Source organism: Cherax quadricarinatus, chromosome 45, assembly GCF_038502225.1.
Source record: "Cherax quadricarinatus isolate ZL_2023a chromosome 45, ASM3850222v1, whole genome shotgun sequence".
NCBI classification, from domain to species: Eukaryota; Metazoa; Arthropoda; class Malacostraca; order Decapoda; family Parastacidae; genus Cherax; species Cherax quadricarinatus.
Genome location: NC_091336.1, coordinates 10597919 through 10623161, shown reverse-complemented (window position 1 = coordinate 10623161; position 25243 = coordinate 10597919). Strand labels below are relative to the sequence as shown.

The 25243-nt window shown below is 36.5% G+C and overlaps 1 protein-coding gene across 5 annotated transcripts in view; it reads right to left on the bottom strand.

The window, feature by feature from the left end:
* Positions 1–25243, bottom strand: part of LOC128694850 (serine-rich adhesin for platelets) — a 161531-nt gene that overhangs the window by 26560 nt on the left and 109728 nt on the right. For 3 of the 5 annotated variants that reach the window (XM_053785187.2, XM_053785186.2, XM_053785188.2), the window contains exons 4-9: positions 24688–24861; positions 23459–23564; positions 21086–21246; positions 18760–18837; positions 17084–17159; positions 10810–10875 (exon numbers count right to left, since the gene is read on the bottom strand). In XM_053785187.2, coding sequence (XP_053641162.1) covers positions 10810–10875; positions 17084–17159; positions 18760–18837; positions 21086–21246; positions 23459–23564; positions 24688–24861 — 661 coding nt within the window. Of the gene's footprint in view, positions 1–9009; positions 9166–10809; positions 10876–17083; positions 17160–18759; positions 18838–21085; positions 21247–23458; positions 23565–24687; positions 24862–25243 lie in introns of those variants that run through there. The other 2 variants (XM_053785189.2, XM_053785190.2) reach the window with 2 other exon arrangements.

Sequence of the window (25243 nt, the reverse complement as noted above, 5' to 3'; positions counted from 1 at the left end):
TCATGAGGTTCATAGGTATTTTGTTGTTCATGGGTATTAATTCACTACCATCCCTCGAAGACTATTGGAAAGCTGGTTTTAGGAGCCAACAGGTTGCAGATAGCATGGCGTCTAAGAGGTTTAGGTACCTTAGAAGTCATATTCATTTCAATGACAACACAAAAAAGGATAATGACAGATTCTACAAAGTAAGGCCTCTTTACACTGAACTAACTAATGCTTGCTTGAAAATTCCAGCTACACCCAAGCAATCTATTGATGAAGTCATGGTTGGTTTCAAGGGTAAAACTGCTGGAAACCTAAGGCAGTACATCAAAACAAAACCAGATAAGTGGGGTTTCAAACTTTTTTGTCGTGCAAGTCAAGATGGACTCATACATGATATACTCATGTATCAAGGCACAACAACTTTTGACACACATCCCATACAGCTGCCACAGGAAGAATCTAAACTTCCAATAAGTACAAAGATTGTTCTGGTACTTGCACAAACTATGAACAAGACAAACACATCAGCAATCTATGCTGACAATTTCTTTTCAAGTATGCCTTTGGTCAAGCTACTAAGAGATAAGTATAACTGCAGATACACTGGAACAGTACGTGACAATAGATGTGGTAAGCCACATCTGGTGCCTATCAAACAAATGGAAAAAAACAGTGTGGTCAGGGGCAATTTTTGCTTCAACAACAATGATGGTGTCCTTGTTGTACGATGGAAGGACACCAAAGTTGTGACTTTAGTGACAACTGATATTGGGGTCGAGCCCATGAGTCTTGTTGAGAGATATAACAAGGTTACAAAGAGGAAAGAGAAAATATCGTGCCCTGCAGTCATCAAGAACTATAATGCCAACATGGGAGGTATTGACAAAAGCAACATGTTGGTGCATCTGTACAAAACACCAATGAAATCAAAACGTTGGTACATGCGGCTATTTGCCTATATTATTGATCTTGCTGTTGTGAATGCATGGGTGCTTTATTGCCGTGATTCTCGAGCAATAAAGCAAAAGTGCATGCAACTGAAGTATTTCAGGAATTCTATCTCTGAAATTGCAAGGTCTAAAGGACAAAACCTTAGAGGGAGCAGCCTAAGAACAACTCCAAGACCTTCACCAACTAATTCACCATGTACTTCCAATGGTGTTGGCATAGTGAAACCTGGGAGGGGAACACGTACAGAAATGCCTGATGACAGTGTTAGGAAAGACATTACTCTAATGCACTTCCCAATGGCAGGGCAAAGGCCGTTTACTTGCAAGTATTGCAGCACCTCGAAAAAAACGGTAACATCGTCATTCGTCTGTAGTGTATGCAAAGTAAATCTGTGCATAAAGACTGATAGAAATTGTTTCACAGACTTCCATCTTGCCAATTAGCAATATAGAATCATTGGTCTTCCAAACGAATCTCAGGAATATAGGGATTGAAACTTGCATCACTTTGCAATTTGGCATTGTTGATATTTGCTTCCTTTTTATATTTTTATAACAATTAAGAAATGTTTTGATACAAGTTCCATTTGTTTTTTATATTGTCTGTTTGTATATTAAATTTAAAAAATTGTTTTGGTGTGTTTTATTAACAATTGCAAGTTTGCAACATAGAATTTTTTAATCACTTTGTCGGGGGCGGCCTAATATTTTCGGTCTTCGGAGATTGGCAATTGCTCGAAAACTAACCATCAGAAATCAATTTATATGGGATCAGTGACCTTGTATTGAGTTACTCTATCCACCATAGGGAGTTCAGTTCGAATTTCAAATTTTTGGACCCCTTGCGCGATGAAGGGTTAAACCTAGAAGATGATTGATCACGTTGACCCTGATCTAAACCTCCATAATCTGACACACAATCAAAACCTATTGGAAAGTAACTGCCTTTACTACACAGCATCACAAGCCAGCACTATCCTAAACAATACTAAAAGTCTATCAGTACTTAACTACAACATTAGGTCCTTAAGCAAACACTATGATGACCTCCTGGCACTCCTTGAATCACTAAAGACACCCTTCTCCTGCATTATTCTTACTGAGACCTGGCTTAAGCAAGACACAATAGATATCTACCCTCTACCAGGATACACAGCAATCCACAACTGCAGACCATACCAAGTCGGGGGTGGTATTGCAATCTATTACTCTAACCAATTATCTTGTATTATCACCACTTGCTTTAGTGATGAATATGGAGAATACATTTTTGCTAATTTTACTGTAAAAAACCTTAAGACGCCTATAACAATCGGTGCCATTTACCGGATACCCCACACAAACATCCCAAATTTCAGTGAGAATCTAAAGGCACTAATAACAAACAAAACCTACATTATGTTTGGTAGCAGAGCAGGAGATGCGTAAATTAACATTAAGATCGATAACACTCTAATTGTCAGGCATAATGAGGGCAAATTCCTAGGCCTATACCTCGACAACAACCTGAACTTCAGCACCCATATCCAACACATAACCAAAAAAGTATTCAAAACGGTTGGGATCCTCTCCAAGATACAATACTACGTGCCGCAAACTGCCCTTCTCACACTATACCATTCACTTATATATCCATACCTCACCTATGCTATCTGTGCTTGGGGTTCAACTGCAGCAACACACCTAAAGCCAATAATAACCCAACAAAAAGCTGCAGTATGAATAATCACTAAATCCCATCCTTGGCAACACACCCCTCCACTCTTCATAGATCTAAACTTACTCCCTGTTCAGTACATCCACACTTACTACTGTGCAATCTACATCTACAGGACCTTAAATTCCAATATTAACCTTGACCTAAAACGCTTTCTTGATAGTTGCGACAGAACCCACAGGCACAACACCAGACACAAACATCTCTATGACATTCCCCATGTCCGACTAAACCTTTACAAAAATTCAATGTATGTCAAAGGCCCTAAAATCTGGAACACCCTACCTGAAAATTCTAAAACTGCAGACACATTCATCACCTTCAAAACTACCATCAGAAAACATCTTATCTCCCTGATACACCCTGTCAACTAATTACACGAATACCACCTGGTGGTTAACACTTACACTCACTCACCCATTTGACCATAAACAGAAATATCAATCTCAATCTCAAAATAATGAATCTTAACTAGTCATAAGTTGGCCTGTGATACTCCAATACTGAAACTATGTATAGTGCCAAAACAAAAGCATTCACATTGTTAAACTCACAAACTAGTATTTAGTCACTTAGCTATAATACCAACTAACCTCATAATTTTGTAATATTTTAAACTTAAGATTTAATTTAAGTCTGCCCGAAATGCCTAGCCATGCTAGGTGTTCTAGTAGTACACTCTGTAATTATTATTTTACTACCTGTAAACCACACAACCAAATTCTGTAAACTCAGCATTGTAATCCTTATAGAGAATAAATTCTGAATTTGAATTTGAATTATTCTTACTGAGACCTGGCTTAAGCAGGACACAATAGATATCTACCCACTACCAGGATACACAGCAATCCACAACTGCAGACCATACCAAGTTCGGGGTGGTATTGCAATCTATTACTCTAACCAACTATCTTGTATTAGCACCACTTACTTTAGTGATGAATATGGGAAATACATTTTTGCTAATTTTACTGTAAAAAACCTTAAGACGCCTATAACAATCGGTGCCATTTACCGGATACCCCACACAAACATCCCAAATTTCAGTGAGAATCTAAAGGCACTAATAACAAACAGACAAATGAACAAGCACCACCTTCTCTTAGCTGGAGACTTCAATATCAACCTTGGCCTACCCGATGATCAGCCTGTAACTGATTTCATCAACAATATGAACAACATACTTCTCATACCAACAATAACTAAACCAACCAGGATGACTGAGACAAGTGCAACCATAATAGACCACATATGGATCAATATACTAGCCCCTCTTAAATCAGGGATAATCACAGACAGCAGTACAGACCACTACCCTACCTTCCTCGTCACAAACATTAGTAAGCCACCACTCAAATACAACAAAGTTTCATTTAGACTCCATGACGAGGCCTCAATAAGGAATTTCACAGCTGACCTAGAGACTGTTGATTGGACTACAGAATTCTCCAATGCCAATGGTAGTGACGATTGGACAGACATTTTTCTTAACAAAATACTTAGACTATACAACAAACACTGTCCTATAAAAACGAAACAGATCACGAATAAACGGCTCGGTTGCCCATGGCTAACCAGCAGCATTCTGAAATCCATTGATAAGAAACACCAATATGAAAAGCAATATAGACAGGGCTTAATACACAAAGATATTCTTAAACAATATTCATCAGTTCTCACCAAATTAATAAAGAAAGCCAAACAACTGTACTACTCCAGCAGATTCACTGACACAAGAGGAGATATAAAAAACACCTGGAAAACACTTTCCCAGATTCTGGGGACCCACAAACTGAAAAAAAAAAACAAGAATATTGTCCTAACCAAACCTATTGAAACACCACTGCATCCCACTGATACAGCTAACAAGATAAATGACTTCTTCTCAAACGTAGGATCTGATCTCGCCAGTAAAATCCCACGTACCAACGCCCGTGCCGGGGACTACCTAGATGGGAATTTTCCAAATTCCCTCTATCTTGTACCAACTGAGCCCCCGGAAGTCACCGCGATTATAAAGTCACTCAAAAATAACTCAGGGAATCTGTCTCACATCCTACCATTATTGTACAAGCGAGTGGCCCATGTCCTTTTGCATGCTATTACATTACATTTTAACAAGTCACTAAAAACTAGCACTTTCCCGACACTACTCAAAACAGCAAGGGTTACACCAATACATAAAGGTGGTGACCCTACAGATGTAAACAACTGTAGGCCAATATCAAACTTACCATTGCTATCCAAAATCTTCGAGAAACTTGTGCACAGGAGACTATATTCATTTATAATGGCAAAAAACATACTCAACCCCTGCCAATTTGGATTCAGAAAAAATAAAAGCACTAATGAAGCAATTGTAAAAATGCTAGATCTGGTTTACACAGCATTGGAAAATAAGGAATACCCGCTAGGAATTTTTATTGATCTAAGAAAAGCATTTGACACAGTAGACCACGGCATCCTACTCCACAAACTTGATCATTATGGTATAAGAGGCCATGCGCTTGCATATTTCAAATCCTACCTTGCTAATAGGTATCAGTATGTCACCATTAAAGACACAGCCTTATCAACACGGCCACTTGATACTGGAGTTCCGCAGGGAAGTGTCCTTGATCCCCTGCTCTTCCTCATTTACATTAATGATCTTCCAAACGTATCCCAATACCTGAAACCCATTCTCTTTGCTGACGACACGGCTTACGTCATCTCCCACCCTAATCTTGCCACCTTCAACACCATTGTCAACGAGGAGCTGCTCAAAATTCTGACTTGGATGACAGCCAATAAACTTACACTTAACACTAACAAAACCTACTACATTATGTTTGGTAGCAGAGCAGGTGTTGCGCAACTTAACATTAAGATCGACAACACTCTAATTGCTAGACATAATGAGGGCAAATTCCTAGGTCTATACTTATTTACTTATTTATTTATTTAATGTCTTTGCAAACAGTACATTGAGATTGTGTATAATCAATAGTGGGTTGCAATGCAAAGAGAGCCTCTATTATGCCTAGGCATTATGGGCCAACTTAAAATTATTGGCTTACATTGTACTTAATACTAAGGAGTAGTATATCATAGTTGTACAGTAGGAAATTAATTATTTCATAGTTGTACAGTAGAATATTAATTATAAATGAATCAAAATCTGTATAATACAAAGATATACGTACTTATATTCTAAAATGCTTTTGTGAAAAACAATGATTCAATTATATTCCTGTCAACAATGGATAAAAGGTTCAATGTGATTATTTCAATTATGATGTGGGAGTACATAGGTGAGTAAATGTGTACTGAGTATTTAGCATTTAGTCTAGGGTGATTAAGTGGCTTTTGAGAAGAGTCTTAAATTGATTTTCAGACTGGGTTACTTTAATATCTTCTGGTAATGAATTCCATATTTTGGGTCCCTTTATGTGCATAGAGTTTTTACAGTGTGATATGGACACGAGGTATATCAAAAAGAGATCTGTGTCTTGTGTTGTGGTCATGTGTCCTGTTTAGGTTGGTGAGGAAAAGTTTGAGTGGGGTGTTTATATTTGCGTGTATTGTTCTGTGTATGTAGTAGGCACATGAATAAGTATGGATGTTCTTAATGGTAAGCAGATTCAGACTTGAAAATTGGTGGAGTATGCTGGCAGGAGTGGGAATTTGTTATCATTCTTACTGCTGCCTTTTGCTGGGTTATTTCAGCACCCATATCCAACACATAACAAAAAAAGTATCCAAAAGGGTGGGGATCCTCTCCAAGATACGATATTACGTGCCGCAAACTGTCCTTCTCACACTATACCATTCACTCATTTATCCATACCTCACCTATGCTATTTGTGCTTGGGGATCAACTGCAGCAACACACCTAAAGCCAATAATAACCCAACAAAAAGCTGTAGTAAGAATAATCACTAAATCCCATCCCTGGCAACACCCCCCCCCCCCACTCTTCATAGATCTAAACTTACTCCCTGTTCAGTACATCCACACTTACTACTGTGCAATCTACATCTACAGGACTTTAAATTCCAATATTAACCTTGACCTAAAACGCTTTCTTGATAGTTGTGACAGGACCCACAGGCATAACACCAGACACAAACATCTCTATGACATTCCCCGTGTTCGACTAAACCTTTACAAAAATTCAATGTATGTCAAAGGCCCTAAAATCTGGAACACCCTACCTGAAAACTCTAGAACTGCAGACACATTCATCACTTTCAAAACTACGGTTAGAAAACATCTCATCTCCCTGATACACCCCGTCAACTAACTACATGTAAACCACCTGGTGGTTCACACTTACACTCACTCACCCATTGACTATAAACACAGAAATACGAATCTTAATCTTAAAATAATGAATCCTAACTAGTCATAAGTTTGCCTATGATACTCCAATATAGACACTATGTATTGTGCCAAAACAAAAGCATTCACATTGCTAAACTCACAAACTATAATGTCACTTAGCCTTAATACCATAATTTGTAATAATTTAAAGTTTAGAATTTAATCTAAGTCTGCCCGAAATGCCTAGCCATGCTAGGTGTCCTAGTGGCCCCCTCTGTAATTAGTATTTTATAACATGTAAACCACACAATATTCAAAATCTGTAAACCCCGCATTGTAACCCTTATAGAGAATAAACTTGATTGATTGATGTATACTGTATATGAATTAAACAATGTTTAATACTATTTATTAACATGTATACTGTACATGAATTAAACAATGTTTAATACTATTTATTAACATGTATACTGTACATGAATTAAACAATGTTTAATACTATTTATTAACATGTATACTGTACATGAATTAAACAATGTTTAATACTATTTGTAAATGAAAATGAACAATACTGAATGTAAAGTATTGGACAAGGTTGATAAGGAAATAAATGAAGTTGGATATGTAATATTATGGCTTGGAAACTCATCTCCGATTATGATATGGATGTTGTGAAAAAAGGTTCAGAACACTGTCTTAATTTTTTTTGGGGGGGGTGGGGGGGGGAATGCATAACATCATAAGTGGGAAACCTACTGTATTTGTGATCTATACATGCTGCCTCTTTAAGCTCTACCCAGCTAGCCAGACTTGAGTCCTGGGAGGGTAGGAAGTACAGTGCCTGCACTCTGAAGAAGGGGTGATGTCAGTGCCTTTCTGGCAAGACAGTAACTGAATGAGTGATAGTGAAAGTGTTTTCTTCTTTGTTGGGTCACCCTACCTCAGTGGGAGATGACTGATGTTAAAAAAATAATGATGGGCAATAATGTATTTGTTATTGAGCGAGGGAAGAAATTTTAAAGTCTGCTATGTATCGGCAGTCATCACTACCACTAACATTGCATCTTGAGTTGTATCTTCAACTTTTAATGATGGAAGATGGACAAATTTATGGCAGTGTTTGCTGGCACCTGTATACCCATGAGGGAGGTAGTCCACACACTGCTGCTGGTGGCAAATGCCAAGGCTTGCACTACCAAACATATTCCACCACATCCTGCTTTGAATATGGAGGTTTCACTGTAATTTACCAAACACCTGCACTTAGTAGAGGAAAGTTTGGATGACATTGCAGTCCATCCTGGACCACTGTCAAATCATAACAGCTGTGATTTGACAATGGTCCAGAATGGTCCAAATCATCATCCTAACATTCCTCACCTAAGTGTGGGTTTTTGGTGAACTGTTCAAGCTACATAATTGTGACTTTTTATTCTTGACTGTAATTTCTTCTGTTTTTATAGAATTTGTATTAGCTCACTGAAGTTATAATGTACTGTATTTAGATATACTGTACTCTATAAACCTGTATGCTAAATGCAAGATAGGTTTTGCTGTCTTTCAAAGATTTTTCAAATATTCTTTAATAAACTTCCATAATTATCAGGACGATTAGCACCAATTATCGTTGCCTAAAATATTTTGCACTTCTGCCCCTGTATATCTTTCCCTAATTTATTATTACTTAACCCTTAAACTGTGCAAATGTAGATCTACATTCATTTGCATAGCGCTCCGAACGTAGATCTACTTTTTTTTTACATAAGAAAGCATGTAAAACAAAGTTTGGAGCGCTATGCACATGAACATAGATCTACGTTTGGGGGTTAAAAACAGTGCTCTACTCCTAGGTAATGACTGAGGTTTCAGATAACTCTCAAGGTGGACAGAAAGCATGCTGTAAAGTAAAAGGACACAAGTGCAACTAATGTGACATTTATTGTGGCAACGTTTCGTTCTCCAGAGCGAAATGTTGCCACAATAAATGTCACATTAGTTGCACTCGTGTCCTTTTACTTTACATATTGTCGGTAATTCTACCAACTTTATTACAGAAAGCATGCTACTATATCTTAAAAGCTATGAAAACACTGTAATGGTGAAAAAACGATGTAAATATTTTTGGTATAGATTTTTTTGGTAAGTGGATAGGAGTCACTGCGGGTAGTCATGTGTAATGTAGATGTGCGCCTCAAATCAGGATACCTGAAAAGTTGAATATGCTGAGCTATCTTTGCCACTGAAAAAATTCCTGTATTTTTAGTCAAACCAATAACTATACAGTACTTTCTAACTTTGGTTAAAAATTTAATAATTTTCAGATTTATGGTATATCTAACTGGCATCACAAAATATAAAAATCAAAACCAAAATACTTTTCAGTATTTAGAAATTTATACATATGTCTAACTATAAGTTATTACAAAATACATATTTCTTTAAACTAGTCTAGACTATCATTGGACAAAACAAATATTGAGATGACAGACTTCCAACACCTGACAGTAACATGGTGCACTAGAGGGAGAAGTGGTGTGAGGGAAGCAGCACATAATTGTGGTAAGGGATCAAATTATTAGACAGGCTTCATTATCACCACACTGCAAGGACCAAGGGATTGTATATAATTCTACTATAGTCATATTCACATATAACAATCATTTCTTCCAACATGCACCCATTCCTCTTGCAAGATTTATCAAGCCCTTCAAAACCCAGAAATATACGCATTCTGTAATATTTAAATTAAATTACTTTTTGGAAACCAGTGGGTATGCTGTGTCTATTTTCAGGATTAGGAGAGCTTAAAAAATTATTAGCTATTACTAGCTAAAAGTTATTACTCAAAATTTCTCACTTTATTGGCTAATGATCTACTCTAAGACCATTCCTTATCACACACGAAAATCTACATACAAAAAAATTTTAATTTTTACTGCAACAGTAGGAATAAGTTGCTCATGCGTCATCAGGTACATTTTGAAAATTTTAAACATGTGCATCCATCATATGGTTATCAATCTTCTTTAAATTAACAGCTACTTAAAATGTAAGATTTTATACAATCTCAGCCATTCTATATTTTGATCACTACCCTTTTAAAACTGGTATAAAGTAGAGAAAATATAACAGAAAGCCATGTAATGGTGGCCAGAAAAAAATCCACCCAATATTTCATGATTCCATTAAATAAAACTGACATAAAAGTACTGTAGTATTTGTATTCTCAGATACAACGTTTAATGTTATACAACATCCCAACTGGTTACATTATAGTTTAATTGTATTACATATATGAACTTGTATGCTACTTACTATGCATATTATGCATATGATGTTAGTTAAGAAATGCTGCAGTGTTCATCAGGCTTGTGAAACTCAAAAAAATGTTACTAAACTTCATTATTAAGTAATTACTACTTTGTTCTTATGAGGTAGAAAAAATAAACACCTAATTCACCATTGGTTAACAAAGATGGTAAAAAATGAATACTGGCCTCATGCAACCATTCATCAGTTTATAACAAGTATTGTCTTACTTTTCAATTCAGAAAAGACATATAGTAAGGGAAATCTAGTAGCACACTACATGAATTTTCTGTCATGATACCATCTGTGTGGATCACAAAAACTCGGGTTAATTTATTCCTTGGCCACCACATAAACAAGATAAAGTTTTACCTTAACTAATCCACTTTCCACCAGGGAGAAATATAAATAAATAACATAAATTTGTGTTCGCTAACAGCTTCACACATTTGGTAGTTCTTCAATTATCAAACAATTTTACAAATACAGTACAAAGAAAAACTCAGTATTGCACTACCATTTTAAATAAGCCACACTGACCTTTTAAGATGTAATCGGTGAGTAATGTTGGTACAGTAGGACTGTCCTCATTTATGGCCATTAAAACTGGAAAAAATAAGTTAATATATATATCTATATATATATATATGTGAGCAAGGAGCTAGTAACCCCTTCTCCTGTATATGTTACTAAATTTAAAAGGAGAAACTTTCGTTTTTCCTTTTGGGCCACCCTGCCTTGGTGGGATACGGCTGGTACGTACATTGAAAGAAGAAGATGTATATATATACATTAAGTGATTGCCTATTTATAGTTACTGGTGCAAAACTATTCCCATTTTCAGTCTTTAGTGTTCATATAATATTTCTTAATTTTCCAGGGGTTATAGCACTTGTGAGGAAATGAAAATAATAGGGTTGACATTAAACACTTACATATAAAAATATTTTAATGCCCTTTTATGGAAATTCAGATACTGTCAGTGACTACTGCTAGTAGCACTATTTAATGCACAAGGCATTGTGTGCCAGAAAAGAGTAAGGGCCAAATTCAAACAACTAAAAAAATGCAGGCATGGGGGAAACCTGAGATATGGAGCTCAAGTTACTGTACACTTATGTCAGTTCTGAGCCTAAGTTACAGATGCAGAAAACAACATCTATATATTCCCACAAATAGACAAAACACTATGGAATTGATTTGCTCATTACACAAAATTTTGACTGTGGTGGCACTTATTCTTGTCTGCCATACAATGCCTCACACATGTATCCCATTCTTATTACCTGCTCTACCATAACTCGTGAAGAACCATTTTCTAGTCTTCTTTCACAACTGCTTTTGTTCTCACTTTATGTTTGTTGTTCATGTAGAGGGTGATAAAACTTCACATTTCTTGTATCCTTTTACAGTTTAAAGCTTTATCACTCTCTACATGAACAACAAATAAAAAGTGAGGAAAAAAAAGCTATTGTGGAGGAAGACTAGCAAATAGTTCTTCACAAGTAATGGTAGAGCAGATGACAAGAATGGGATACATAAGATATGCTGTAGTTTATGTGAGACACTGTGTGGCAGTCAAGAATATGTGCCACCACAACTTTTTATGTCTTTTATTGTACAGTAGGGCCTCGCTTTACGGCGTTCTGCTAATACGGGCATTTCAAACTATGACCAAAACTTGCTGTACAGCTCCCCCCACCTGACTTTCTAATATGGTCACCACGTCCCACTCGGTTTGTTTACATTTTCCGTGAGCTTCATGTCTCTCCATTATGCCTGGAAACTTTCCAAAATTTCAGGTGCATAAAATTTATTTCATATCTTATACATACTGTACTCTGATAATTATACTTATGTGTACCTGTACCTAAGTAAACTTACATACTGTGCTGGTGTGCAGGTACACATTAAAATCACTAAGAATCTCATGTCTCGAAAACGCCATATTAATAATGATGATAATAATACTCACTCAATGTTGTACATTACGTTAATATACACATTTTCATTAATATGGCTATGATATTTTTTCAAAATTATATAATAAACATGCTATTTAACATATAAACACGATAAATACACCCCACAGTAGATTAAATTAACATAAATATAGTTCAACACCAAAGAAAATGTGTGCACAATACAGTGGACCCCCGGTTTGCGATATTAGTCCGTTCCTGAGAACTCATCGTAAACCAAAATTATCGAAAAGCGAATCAATTTTCCCCATAAGAAATAATAGAAATCAAATTAATCCGTGCAAGACACCCAAAAGTATGAAAAAAAAAATTTTACCACATGAAATATTAAGTTTAATGCACACAAACTGAAGAAGACATGTACAGTTTGTAGTACTCTACTAACAATAGAATACATGACACTTACCTTTAATGAAGATCTGGTGATGATAGATGGGATGGGAGGAGGGGAGAGTGTCGAACTTATTGTTTAGAAGGGGAAGCCCCTTCCATTAGGACTTTTTGGTCCGAACTGGCAGCCTCACCATGCCTAATCACACTATGTATGCCACTACGATTCTTAAATCTTTCAAACCAACCTTTGCTGGCCTTAAATTCACTCACATCACCACTAGTTGCAGGCAATTTCTTTACCAAATCGTCATGCAACTGCCTAGCCTTTTCACAAATGATCGCTTGAGAGATGCTATCTCCTGCTATCTGTTTTTCATTTATCCACACCAATAACAGTCTCTCAACATCTTCTAACACTTGCGGTCGCTGTTTCGTAATCACAGTTTGCAACAACAGCTTCCTTGATTGCTGTTTTCCTGGTCACTATAGTAGCGATGGTTGATTGGGGTTTTGTATACAACCTGGCCAGCTCCGACACACGCACTCCACTTTCGTACTTTGCAATTATCTCTTTCTTCATTTCAACAGTCATTAGCACTCTTTTTCTCGAAGGGTTGGCACTAGAAGCTTTCTTGGGGCCCATGGTGACTTATTTTGCAGAAACAAGCACCAAAAACACTGTGATAATATGGAATGTACCGAATGTATCCTTAGATGCGAGCACACTGGCTAGCTTGTAAACACTGGCACACACGGGGCAGTTCAGGCCACACGTCTCGGACGAATCCCGTATACCGGGTTTTTTAACGGGAACCGAGGCAAAATTTTTGCGTTAAAATGTATCGAATACCAGATTTATCGGATACCGATGCCATCACAAACCGGGGGTCCACTGTAATATTACTTGGGGTAACCGTGGAAAATTATTCCTTTCATATGCCTTCACTCAGAGCATCATTTCTTCTAAAAATGGTATTACATGAGAATGGGAGTGTTGCTCTTTATTTATTCTACTGTACCAACGTGGAGACAACATGTACACAATGTAAAGGGTTTGTATTATGGTATAATACAGACATGTATGAACCAAAACCAGACGCTTTCATCTGTTTATATAACTCCGCATCTCACTAACCCTCCCCCACCACTGGTGGGGTGGGGTTCTTATGTTGGAAATATAAACACTTAAGCAGTATAATGTGATCCTTTATTGACAATGTTTCGGCCACACTAAATGCTACTCATCTCTCCCTTCATTACGACTACAAATGTTTTAAGGTAAGTAATGAGTGAACTGTATATGTATTTTATCACTCTGGGACGCTTTAAATGTTGCAGTATATTACTTGTGGGTGGGGTGGGGTGGGGATGGCCTGCCTGGCTACCATACTAACCACATCTGATTTCTTACAATAAATACTACTCATCTCACCCCACATTAAGACTACAAATATTTTAAGGTAAGTAATGAGTGAACTGTATATGCATTTTACTGCTTTGGGATGCTTTAACCCTTTGAGGGTCGACAGGCCCTCTCCGAAACTCGTTCTCAGGCTCGGCCAAATTTAAAAAAAAAAAAAAATTATTTTCTCTTATGAAAAGATAGAGAATCTTTTCCCGATCATAAAGACACCAAAAGTTTGAAATTTGATAGAAAACTTACGGAATTATGCTCTCGCAAAGTTAGCGGTCTCGGCGATGTTTACGCATCGGCGATTTTGCCCACTTTGAGCCCCATTTTCGGCCAATTTCACTGTACTAGTCGACAAAAAACATGAGTATTTCGCTAGAACTCCATTTTTTCTATCGAATGGGTGCAAGAAACCACTCATTTATGAAATTCAACTATCCAGTACAGTGGTCAGAATTTAGCAATTTTGCCAATTTCACACAAATTTCAAAAGATGCCAATTTCCGAATAGGGTCCAGAATAAACAAGAAAGACATTCCTGGCACTAAAATAACATTTCTTCTAGTCATTAGTCACGTCTCAAGGCCCCTCTTATATTCTTTTGCTTTCCACTTTGAATTTTTATTTTCACAAAAAATATAAGATTTTCTGTTATGCAGACTACTGCATTAGTGTTAAAAATGGTATAAATATTATTGGTGTACTTGTGAAAGAATATTAGACTCACCAGTTGACGTGTATTGCACGCTTGGCACGATTTGTTTACTTTTGAAGTCTGGTAAAAATCGAACATTTCTGCTACTTCGAGCTCAATTTCAAGGCACCTTTCTTTGTAAAACCAGTCAAAATCATCTCAATTTCTGTAATATGTCTTCCATTCTATAAAATGAGACCAAGAAAACTAGAATACAACAATAAATACCATACGAAAATACACTGCAAAGTCGCTGATTTATTAAAAAAAAATGGTCAAAGTTTTTTTTTTCTCATTATGCACTGTGTGCTGCAGGATTTTTTTTAGACTGTGCACACTGACCACATAGACCCATTCTTTCATATGAAGGCCTACCAGCTTTCTCCCACTAGATTTGAGGCCGCTAGAATTTATGAGTACTAGTACGTCAAAAACCCCTACGCGTAAGACGTACTAGTACAACGAAAACCCTCAAAGGGTTAACTGTCATAGTATATTACTTGTGGGTGGGGTGGGGTGGGGATGGCCTGCCTGGCTACCATACTAACCACATCTGATTTCTTACAATAAATACTACTCATCTCACCCTACATTAAGACTATAAATATTTTAAGGCAAGTAATGAGTGTACTATATGTATACAGTGGTACCTTGACTTATGAGTGCCCCAACTTATGAGTTTTCTGAGTTATGCGCTGTCACTCGGTCGATTTTTTGCTTTGAGTTGTGAGCCAAAATCTGAGTTACGAGCGAAAAAAAAAATATTTACTGAAAATGACATTTGGAAAGAGCCCCGGCCTAAATGGCACAACAAAAGGTGGTCTTGGGCCTTGGTACTTATAAAACAATGCTAGTGCATTACTCTCACTAGAGGTAATCGTGTAATTATCTTTAGTTATTCTACAAAAAAATAAAGTTGCCAAGTTTTTGACATTTGCAAAATATGCTGCCCTTTACTCCCACACAAATTCCAAAATATATGGAATATTTCCAATATTTCACAAGCCAATTCTAGAACAATCCTTTTTTTATGATTCTTGTCAATATTATTACAGTTACTTGAATAATAAATGGTGGGCTTCATGAAATAAGTCAATAACTTACTTCCGAGATAATCATATATCACTGCACTAGTGATTTAGTGCAGTTAGTCTCTCAAAAACTCCGTTTTATCTTACCCAGGACTAAAGAACACGTTATAGGAAGGAGCGGTAATGATTTTATATGCTCGGACTGGTCCTGGACACTCGCCACATTATGGGCTGTTTTAATCATTCTAGAGTATATATCATGTTTCTATGTTACTTATAGTGTTCATTATGTCATATTAGATCAATTCTGATTGATAAATAAGCTGTAGAGTTGATATTAATGTTATATTGAAGTATTTTCTCCTGCCCCTGGGATGGTGTTTTGGGGGCTGGAATGGATTAATGGCATTTCAATTAATTTCAATGAGGAAAACTGATTTGATATACGAGCAAATTGAGTTACGAGCTCGGTCACGGAACGAATTAAACTCGTAAGCCAAGGTACCACTGTATTTTATTTTTTTATTGTTTTTAATGCTTAGTTCTACTGGTAACTTATATTAGTGTCAACTTGTTAACTAGCATTTATATGCATTTATAAGTGAGAGAAAAAAAGTGTTCCACTTTACAGGGGTAGCCTGGAACCTAACCTGCTGTGAGGCCCTACTGTACTTGTTTGTGGTTATTATATCTCCTCTGTCCCTATCTACCAACTAGGTCATTTTTTACTCACTTTTCTACATTCCTCCCTTATCAGTGTAAATTAACCATGTGGGTCATTAAGACTGTAATTTACCTCTGCATTAATATCATATGATGAAATGGAGACAAAAAATTAATACCAGTGCATATATTTCAGGAGAGAAAAAATGTTATCCATCAGAATGAGTGAAGAGCTGGAAACCAAAGAAACTAAGTTAAAAGTGGAAAAGGCATTAGGTATGGTTGGCATTATGACTGTGGGGTTGAATAGTGGAAGGATTGGTACAGCAGGCCTTTTAGCCAAGAGGAAATCTTAAAAGTATTGTACAAGTTGCCTAACTTGAAGTCAGATCAAACAAAAAATTAACCTTAATGTAGAAATATGAGATTAAAATGTATGTTGGTATCATCATATACTAGTGAAACCTCTTTATATGTTTGTTAATCATGATCTTTGAATGATGCAGCCAGGAGCTTCATTACTGTATTTTAAAATGTTCTAACATTTTTACAATTCTTGTGTCTTCTGCAATATTGTAGTAATAAAATTTGTTATACCAGTATATCAATCACATTATAATTTCACTTAATAACTGATTTCATATTATGATCCTAAGATATTAAGTAATGAAGAACATCAAGCAATGGTACAAAAACTCACTCTTAATGAGGATCTGAAGAGTTGGATTATGCGGGGGACCATGACCCACATCATAGGGGATGACCGTAGTTAAATACTGGGGAAAAAATAAAAGCATCAGTTGTATTTAAATACAGATAGTACATGCTAACTAGTTATGAATTTAGAGTTGTTAATTGCTCAAGATATCAATAAATATTAATAGTGATTTTTTTCATGAGTACTGCAATTTATCAGTAACAATTTAAACAAATACAAGCACAAAAGTACACACAAATAGATAATTGCAAATATGATAGGAAATTTCAACTATGGTGATACAGACATGAGCACTGAGACCTTCACAGAGACCCAGAGATAAAGGAGCAAGTTCACTGACTGGATAATGCAAAGCCTCCTAAGCCAGCATGTTTCAGAATTGATGAGATTATGAGGGATCAGCAAACCAACAGAACTGGACCTTCTTTCTGCCTTAACCAACATGAATATAGAGAATTTAGCACAGAGTGCCCAAGAGTAAGGAAACGATATGCATTGACATTCTCTTAACCTTGTGAAAGTGCAGGCAAAGAAAAAGAAGAAAAACATAACGACTTAGACTGACGAATGGAAAAGGTGACTGAAAAAATGTAACTTCTGAAAAAAGAACAACAGTGGAATGCATAATTTTGAGGACAATCCATTTAGGAAATTTTGAACTTCAACCTTAAATGCAAAGAGCTAGCATAGAGACATGTTCAACCTACACAACCCATACAGATTGAGTGCAGTTTGTGAAAATAATAATGATACAAAATAATAATAATAATAATAATAATAATAATAATAATAATAATATGCAAACCACAGGGAAATAGCTAAGTAACATTGGAAAAATTCCAAGATTCAACCATTATATAAGGAGGCAAAAATCACAAACAAAAACATGGAAAAAGTGCAAGACAAACTCATCATAGAACTAAAACTCAACAGAAGAGCCAGAAATTAGAGTAATATTTTTGGGTGGGAAGAGATGCAGAAAAACTGTTAAATGGACATAGCAACCAAAGCATGGACAACCAAGGTTGCTGCACAACTATACTGAAAGAAAAATTACAGTAAGGGCTTATGATACCACTAAAAAAGGAAACAGTAACTGTTGCTGAGGAACAGTTTCCTGTGCTGTATTAGCCATAGAACCATTCTGTAGATATTCTTGTCTTAAGAAAGGTGCAAGACAAATAGCAAGCAGATAGTCTGGTTATATGTTTGATACATACTAGCACAAATATATTTTACAATTTCTAATGATACTTAAGTTTTATGTTTGACACAATGAATGGGTCAAGACAAAAGATTTAATTGTAATTCATATGTCAAAAAAAAAAAAAAAAAAAAAAAAAAAAAAAAAAAAAAAAAAAAAAAAAAAAAAAGAAGACAATCACGGTTTGAAAATAAATGAAATTGTAATGCATACTGATGCCATTAACCCCCGCACTTCTTACTTCTATGTGGTAGGGAAGAATCTATACATTAGGGATATTTAAACTGCGACCTAATTTTCAATAGGACCTTCCACAGTCAGTGGCAACACATATGCACACTATCCACACAGACATACTGTACCAAAGAAGAATATTGAAAACAAAAATGTAATAGCAAATTCACAACTTCAAATAAAAAACAAAACAGAAAGGCCACAGTAAAATTCAATCCACCTTCGGATCTGTGCCATTAGGTCCAACCTTCTTCTGTCTTTTCTTCTCCACATTAAAGTTCCGTCTTTTGTTCTGCACCTGTTGAAAATAACAATTATGTCTAAAAACAACTGATGGAAATATGTATATGCTGCAGTCTGTACAACCCTTACAGGTTTAGTGCTTGGTTACGATTATATATTATATACTGTAGTTTGTAATCATTTTTATGCATAACAGTAATTTGACTTAATCATATAACTACATGTCAGTGATATGCACTACAATTTTCTAAATCATTCTTGTACAAAAATAAATTTTAAATGCTAAAAAATGTACATACAAGTTTGGTTAGAGTAGTCTTTAACTGCATTCTGATGTACTGTTTTTTTTTTTTTAACAAGTCGGCCATCTCCCACCAAGGCAGGGTGACCCAAAAAGAAAGAAAATCCCCAAAAAGAAAGAAAATCCCCCCCCAAAAATTACTTTCATCATCATTCAACACTTTCACCTCACTCATACATAATCACTGTTTTTGCAGAGGTGCTCAGAACACAACAGTTTAGAAGCATATACAGTGGACCCCCGCTTAACGATCACCTCCAAATGCGACCAATTATGTAAGTGTATTTATGTAAGTGCGTTTGTACGTGTATGTTTAGGGGTCTGAAATGGACTAATCTACTTCACAATATTCCTTATGGGAAAAAATTCGGTCAGTACTGGCACCTGAACATACTACTGGAATGAAAAAAGTTCGTTAACCGGGGGTCCACTGTACATATAAAGATACACAACATATCCCTCCAAACTGCTAATATCCCAAAACCCCTCCTTTAGAGTGCAGGCATTGTACTTCCCATTTCCAGGACTCAAGTCCGACTATATGAAAATAACCGGTTTCCCTGAATCCCTTCACTAAATATTACCCTGCTCACACTCCAACAGATCGTCAGGTCCCAAATACCATTCGTCTCCATTCACTCCTATCGAACACGCTCATGTACGCCTGCTGGAAGTCCAAGCCCCTCGCCCACAAAACCTCCCTTACCCTTTCCTTCCAACCTTTTTGAGGACGACCTCTACCCCGCCTTCCTTCCCCTACAGATTTATATGCTCTCCATGTCATTCTACTTTGATCCATTCTCTCTGAATGACCAAACCACCTCAACAACCCCTCTTCAGCCTTCTGACTAATACTTTTATTAACGCCACACCTTCTTCTAATTTCCACACTCCGAATTTTCTGCATAATATTTACACCACACATTGCCCTTAGACAGGACATCTCCACTGCCTCCAACCGCCTCCTCGCTGCTGCATTCACAATCCAAGCTTCACACCCATATAAGAGTGTTGGTACTAATATACTTTCATACATTCCCTTCTTTGCCTCCATAGATAACATTTTTTTGTCTCCATATATACCTCAATGCACCACTCACCTTTTTTTCCTCATCAATTCTACGATTAACCTCATCCTTCATAAATCCATCCGCCGACATGTCAACTCCCAAGTATCTGAAAACATTCACTTTTTCCATACTCCTCCTCCCCAATTTGATATCCAATTTTTCTTTATCTAAATCATTTGATACTATCATCACCTTACTCTTTTCTATGTTCACTTTCAACTTTCTACCTTTACACACACTCCCAAACTCATCCACTAACCTTTGCAATTTTTCTTTAGAATCTCCCATAAGCACAGTATCATCAGCAAAAAGCAACTGTATCAATTCCCATTTTGTATTTGATTCTCCATAATTTAATCCCACCCCTCTCCCCAACACCCTAGCATTTACTTCTTTTACAACCCCATCTATAAATATATTAAACAACCATGGTGACATTACACATCCCTGTCTAAGACCTACTTTTACTGAGAAGTAGTCTCCCTCTCTTCTACACACCCTAACCTGAGTGTCACTATCCTCATAAAAACTCTTTATAGCATTTAGTAACTTACCACCTATTCCATATACTTGCAACATCTGCCACATTGCTCCCCAATCCACTCTATCATATGCCTTTTCTAAATCCATAAATGCAATAAAAACTTCCCTACCTTTATCTAAATACTGTTCACATATATGCTTCAATGTAAACACTTGATCTACACATCCCCTACCCACTCTGAAACCTCCTTGTTCATCCGCAATCTTACATTCTGTCTTACCTCTAATTCTTTCAATTATAACCATGCTGTACACTTTTCCTGGTATACTCAGTAAACTTATTCCTCTATAATTTTTACAATCTCTATAATTTTTACAATCTTTCTTGTAATCTGCAACCACACAACCATTTACATCTATTAAAATAATTTGTTACAATTTCCTCATACCTGAAGGAGAAGCGAAATAAAAGAATTCTTGAGCTCCTTCTCATATTCAAGTTCGTCACGTAGTGCCAGTTGGTTAATTAGCGTCTCGGAGTACTGTCGGATCACCAGCTCCAGCTCCATCAAAGACTCGTTCAGCTCACCAACACTCATATTCTTTAACTCTGTTAGCAAAATTTTTAACTGTAGTAATCATCAACCTCTTCCTCTGATACATTTTAGTGCAATGTTCGTATAATGTTGATTTGCTAATATTAATCTTATGGAAACAAACCAGTCATGGTTAAACAAATTATATGAAAAACTAAGCTCAATTATACTTCAAACTTCTTAAAATTTTAAAACACTTTCTTGGTGAAGATTACTGTATATAATTACTATTATTTACGTTGTATCTGTTTCTATTGGCCCATATGCTTTAATTCTTTCAATGTTTTATTGATCACTTGTGTATTTTAAATCTTTTTATCCTGCTGGTGAGGGCATTGAGTGGATTAACTCATCAGCATAATGAATGAGGCTAGTATTATCACAGAATGGTTGCAGGAGGTCATCTACATGCATGGAAATGACCTCCTGCAACCTGAGGCTCCTACTGAAGCAATGTGTTTCAACAGGAGCCTCAGGGAACTCCTCAATTGGAGATAAAAGCCTCTGCAAACATTATTTTAACCCTTTGACTGTTTCGGCTGTATATACATGTCTTACGGGTCAGTGTTTCGGACGTATATATACTCTAATTCTAGCTGCTTCAAATCAAGCAGGAGAGAGCTGGTAGGCCCACATGAGAGAAAGAGTCTGTGTGGTCAGTGTGCACTGTATAAAAAAAATCCTGCAGCACGCAGTGCATAATGAGAAAAAAAACTGACCGTATTTTTGGTTTAAAATGCCGACTTTGAGGTGTATTTTCCTATAGTATTTATGGCTGTACAGTATTCTCATTTTCTTGGTCTCAATTGATAGAATGGAAAACATATTACAAAAATAGAGATGATTTTGATTAGTTTCACGATGAAAAGGATCTTGAAATTGAGCTCAAAATAGCAGAAATGTTCGATTTTTACCAATGTTCAAGAGTAAGCAAATCACACCACACATCCAATATACGTCAACTGGGGAGTCTAATATTCTTTCACTAGTGCACTGATATTATTTATACCATTTTTACAATAATGCAGTAATCTGCATAACAGTAAATCTTCTATTTTTTGTGTGAATAAAAAATCAAAATAGAAAGCAAGAGTAATATAAGATGGGCCTGGAGATGTGACTAGTGAACAGAGGATATGTTATTTTAGTGCCTAGAATGTATGCATTGTTTATTCTGGGCCGGTGGGCCGGTGGCCCGGTGGCCTGGTGGCTAAAGCTTCCACTTCACACATGGAGGGCCCGGGTTCGATTCCTGGCGGGTGGAAACATTTCGATTCGTTTCCTTACACCTGTTGGCCTGTTCACCTAGCAGCAAATAGGTACCAGGGAGTTAGCCGACTTGTGTGGGTCGCATCCTGGGAGACAAGATTGAGGACCCCAATGGAAATAAGTTAGACAGTCCTCAATGACGCACTGACTTTCTTGGGTTATCCTGGGTAGCTAACCCTCAGGGGTTAAAAATCCGAACAAAATCTTATCTTTTATTTGCGTGAACTTGGCCAAATTGCCAATTTCTGACCACTTTATTGGATAGTTGAAATCAGTAAATGGGCAGTTTCTTGTACTCAATTGATAGAAAAAATGGAGTTCTAAAGAAATAGCTATAAGTTTGGTCAACTGGTACAATGGAACTGGCCGAAAATAGGGCTCAAAGTCGGCGAAATCGCTGATGCGTATACATATTGCCGAGATCGCTAACTTCGCAGGAGCGTAATTCCGTACTTTTGGTGTCATTACCTTCGGAAAAGATTCTCTATCATTTCATAAAAAAAAAAATTTTCCCAAAATTTTTTCGACACCAGGAGACACTTCAGGATTTGGGGTTGCATCAGTCAAAGGGTCAAGGTGTGATATTTCTGTTGGCGAGTATACATTATATTAGAATAGTATTAGGAATGTTCAATTATTATCTGGAAGATATGAAATTTGCAGTATAAAACAGTACTATTTTTTCATAATTTTTGAAGTGGTGGACCGGTAAAGCAATGGAAGGCTTTGGTCAGGTGACCGAAAGCTCCAGCTGCAGGTCATCATATGACTAAAACCCGCATCAGGAAACACTTGTCCTGTTTCCTGACAAACCTAACCATAATTTTTTTTCTTTCTGACTTCTTATATAGAAGTACAGTGCTGTATTTTGAAGACTATCAAGGAACTTACTTTCTGCATAAAGTGGAGCAGGAGTACAGTATAGTACAATATTTTGAAGACTATCAGGGAACTTACTTTCTGCATAAAGTGGAGCAGGAAAAGGTCGAGATATGGGTTCTTGCGTGTTCTCTCCTGAAGATGAACTCTCTTCTAAGCCTTCATCTTCAGACGAGCTTCCCTCCTGCAGAAACAAATTAAATTAATTCACTGGCCAGTATTGTTTTGCCAAATTTTAAGTGCTTGTAAGAACCAGAAATAAAAAAAATTTACATTATTTCAGTCATATGCAATACATAATATCCATCATAAAAGACTTTATTCACATTCAGAGGTAAAGTAATTTAAAGAGTAAATATACACTCACGATATTGTGAAATCTCATTTCACAGAAAGGAGTGATGCATATATGATTTTTACCTGGTTGCTCACCCTGTAAACAAGTTTTGTCAACATGTCGGACCTACACAAGTGTCGTTGGCTGGTTGGAAAAAAATTAGCAGATACAGTGATGGGTGGCGAATGCAGCCAGTATAAATGTACTCTTAGTTTTACTTTCCTATGTGTGTCTTTATACTGTAGTTCATATTCCTGTAATATTTCCTTTTCCCCTTTATGTGGCCTGGTCTGAAATGGGCTAGTGGGGTGAAACTTTCTGGAACCATTAGCAGATATAACAGAACCCATACTGGTGAATATTATGTAGACACTGTATCACTCAGCCACCACAACACAAAGTAATGTAGACTATATTTAAAGGGATTCACTCTATTTTAAATGATTCACCCCAGTCACCATGGCTACATCATACACACACACCAAGTTTAGTGCTTACTTTGATTATATTATTATTACATCTTACACACTATGGATATTTTTCCTTGGTAAAAACCTACCACCTGACCCTCATATAGAAAGGAAAAAGGAATATTCCTTGTCTTGTAATTAGCAATGGTACTTGATGGCCTGCTCCATTTGCCTTTTAAATGCTGTATTTTCCACTGTCTGTCTTTTCTTTTCATTCATGTGCCTTTCTATTCAAGTTTTTTCTTCATATTTTCTCATTTGTATCTACATGCATGAAAAGTCAAATTTTCATTCTTGTCACACAGTAGTAACTGCTTCAATCTTATGACAACCAACCCAATGGGTGGAATTATCAGACTTATGTTTCAAATGCTCCTTCAATAGTTTTAAAACATGAAGGCCTTTGAAATATGTGGGTAAGATTTTTGCATGAGGGCCACTCCTGTAATGATGGGGAGTTCCTAGCCATAAAAACCAAGTCTTCACACATCTTCACACACCTGCATAATGTCATCAATCTCTTGAATAACCTCTTCAGCACTTTTGACAGGGTCAGCAGTGAGGCCATTAAGGATCAGGTGGTGAAGGTCTAGGTCTTGAGCCACTTCCTCCTCCTCATCTGCATTTTCCTCTGTCCCACCATCAGTCTCCTTTGTTGTCCCACCAGGCACATCCTACAAAATGCAGAAAAAATAAAATCAACTGTATAACTTACTAGCTACTGTATATTGCATCATCATTCACACACATCCACCCAAAATAAAAAAAACTAATTTTCTATTTCTTTTTTTTTCACAATTGAAAAAAATTCACCTTATGTTGACTCCCGGCAATTATTTATATGGATAGAAGAATATCTTGAATCAGCAGTAACTGCTCTTTTAATGTCTGCCAGAGGCAGTATACATGTTAGTTTGTTTTGCTTTATGTTTAGCTATTTAAAAGCTGATGTGTAGGTTAGGTGTGTAAAGGTTTAAGATCTCTCAACTGCTGGGTCTTAAAGAAAGCACATTTCCTTATTTCTATCCTTCAAATATACAGTATTTTAATCCTTAA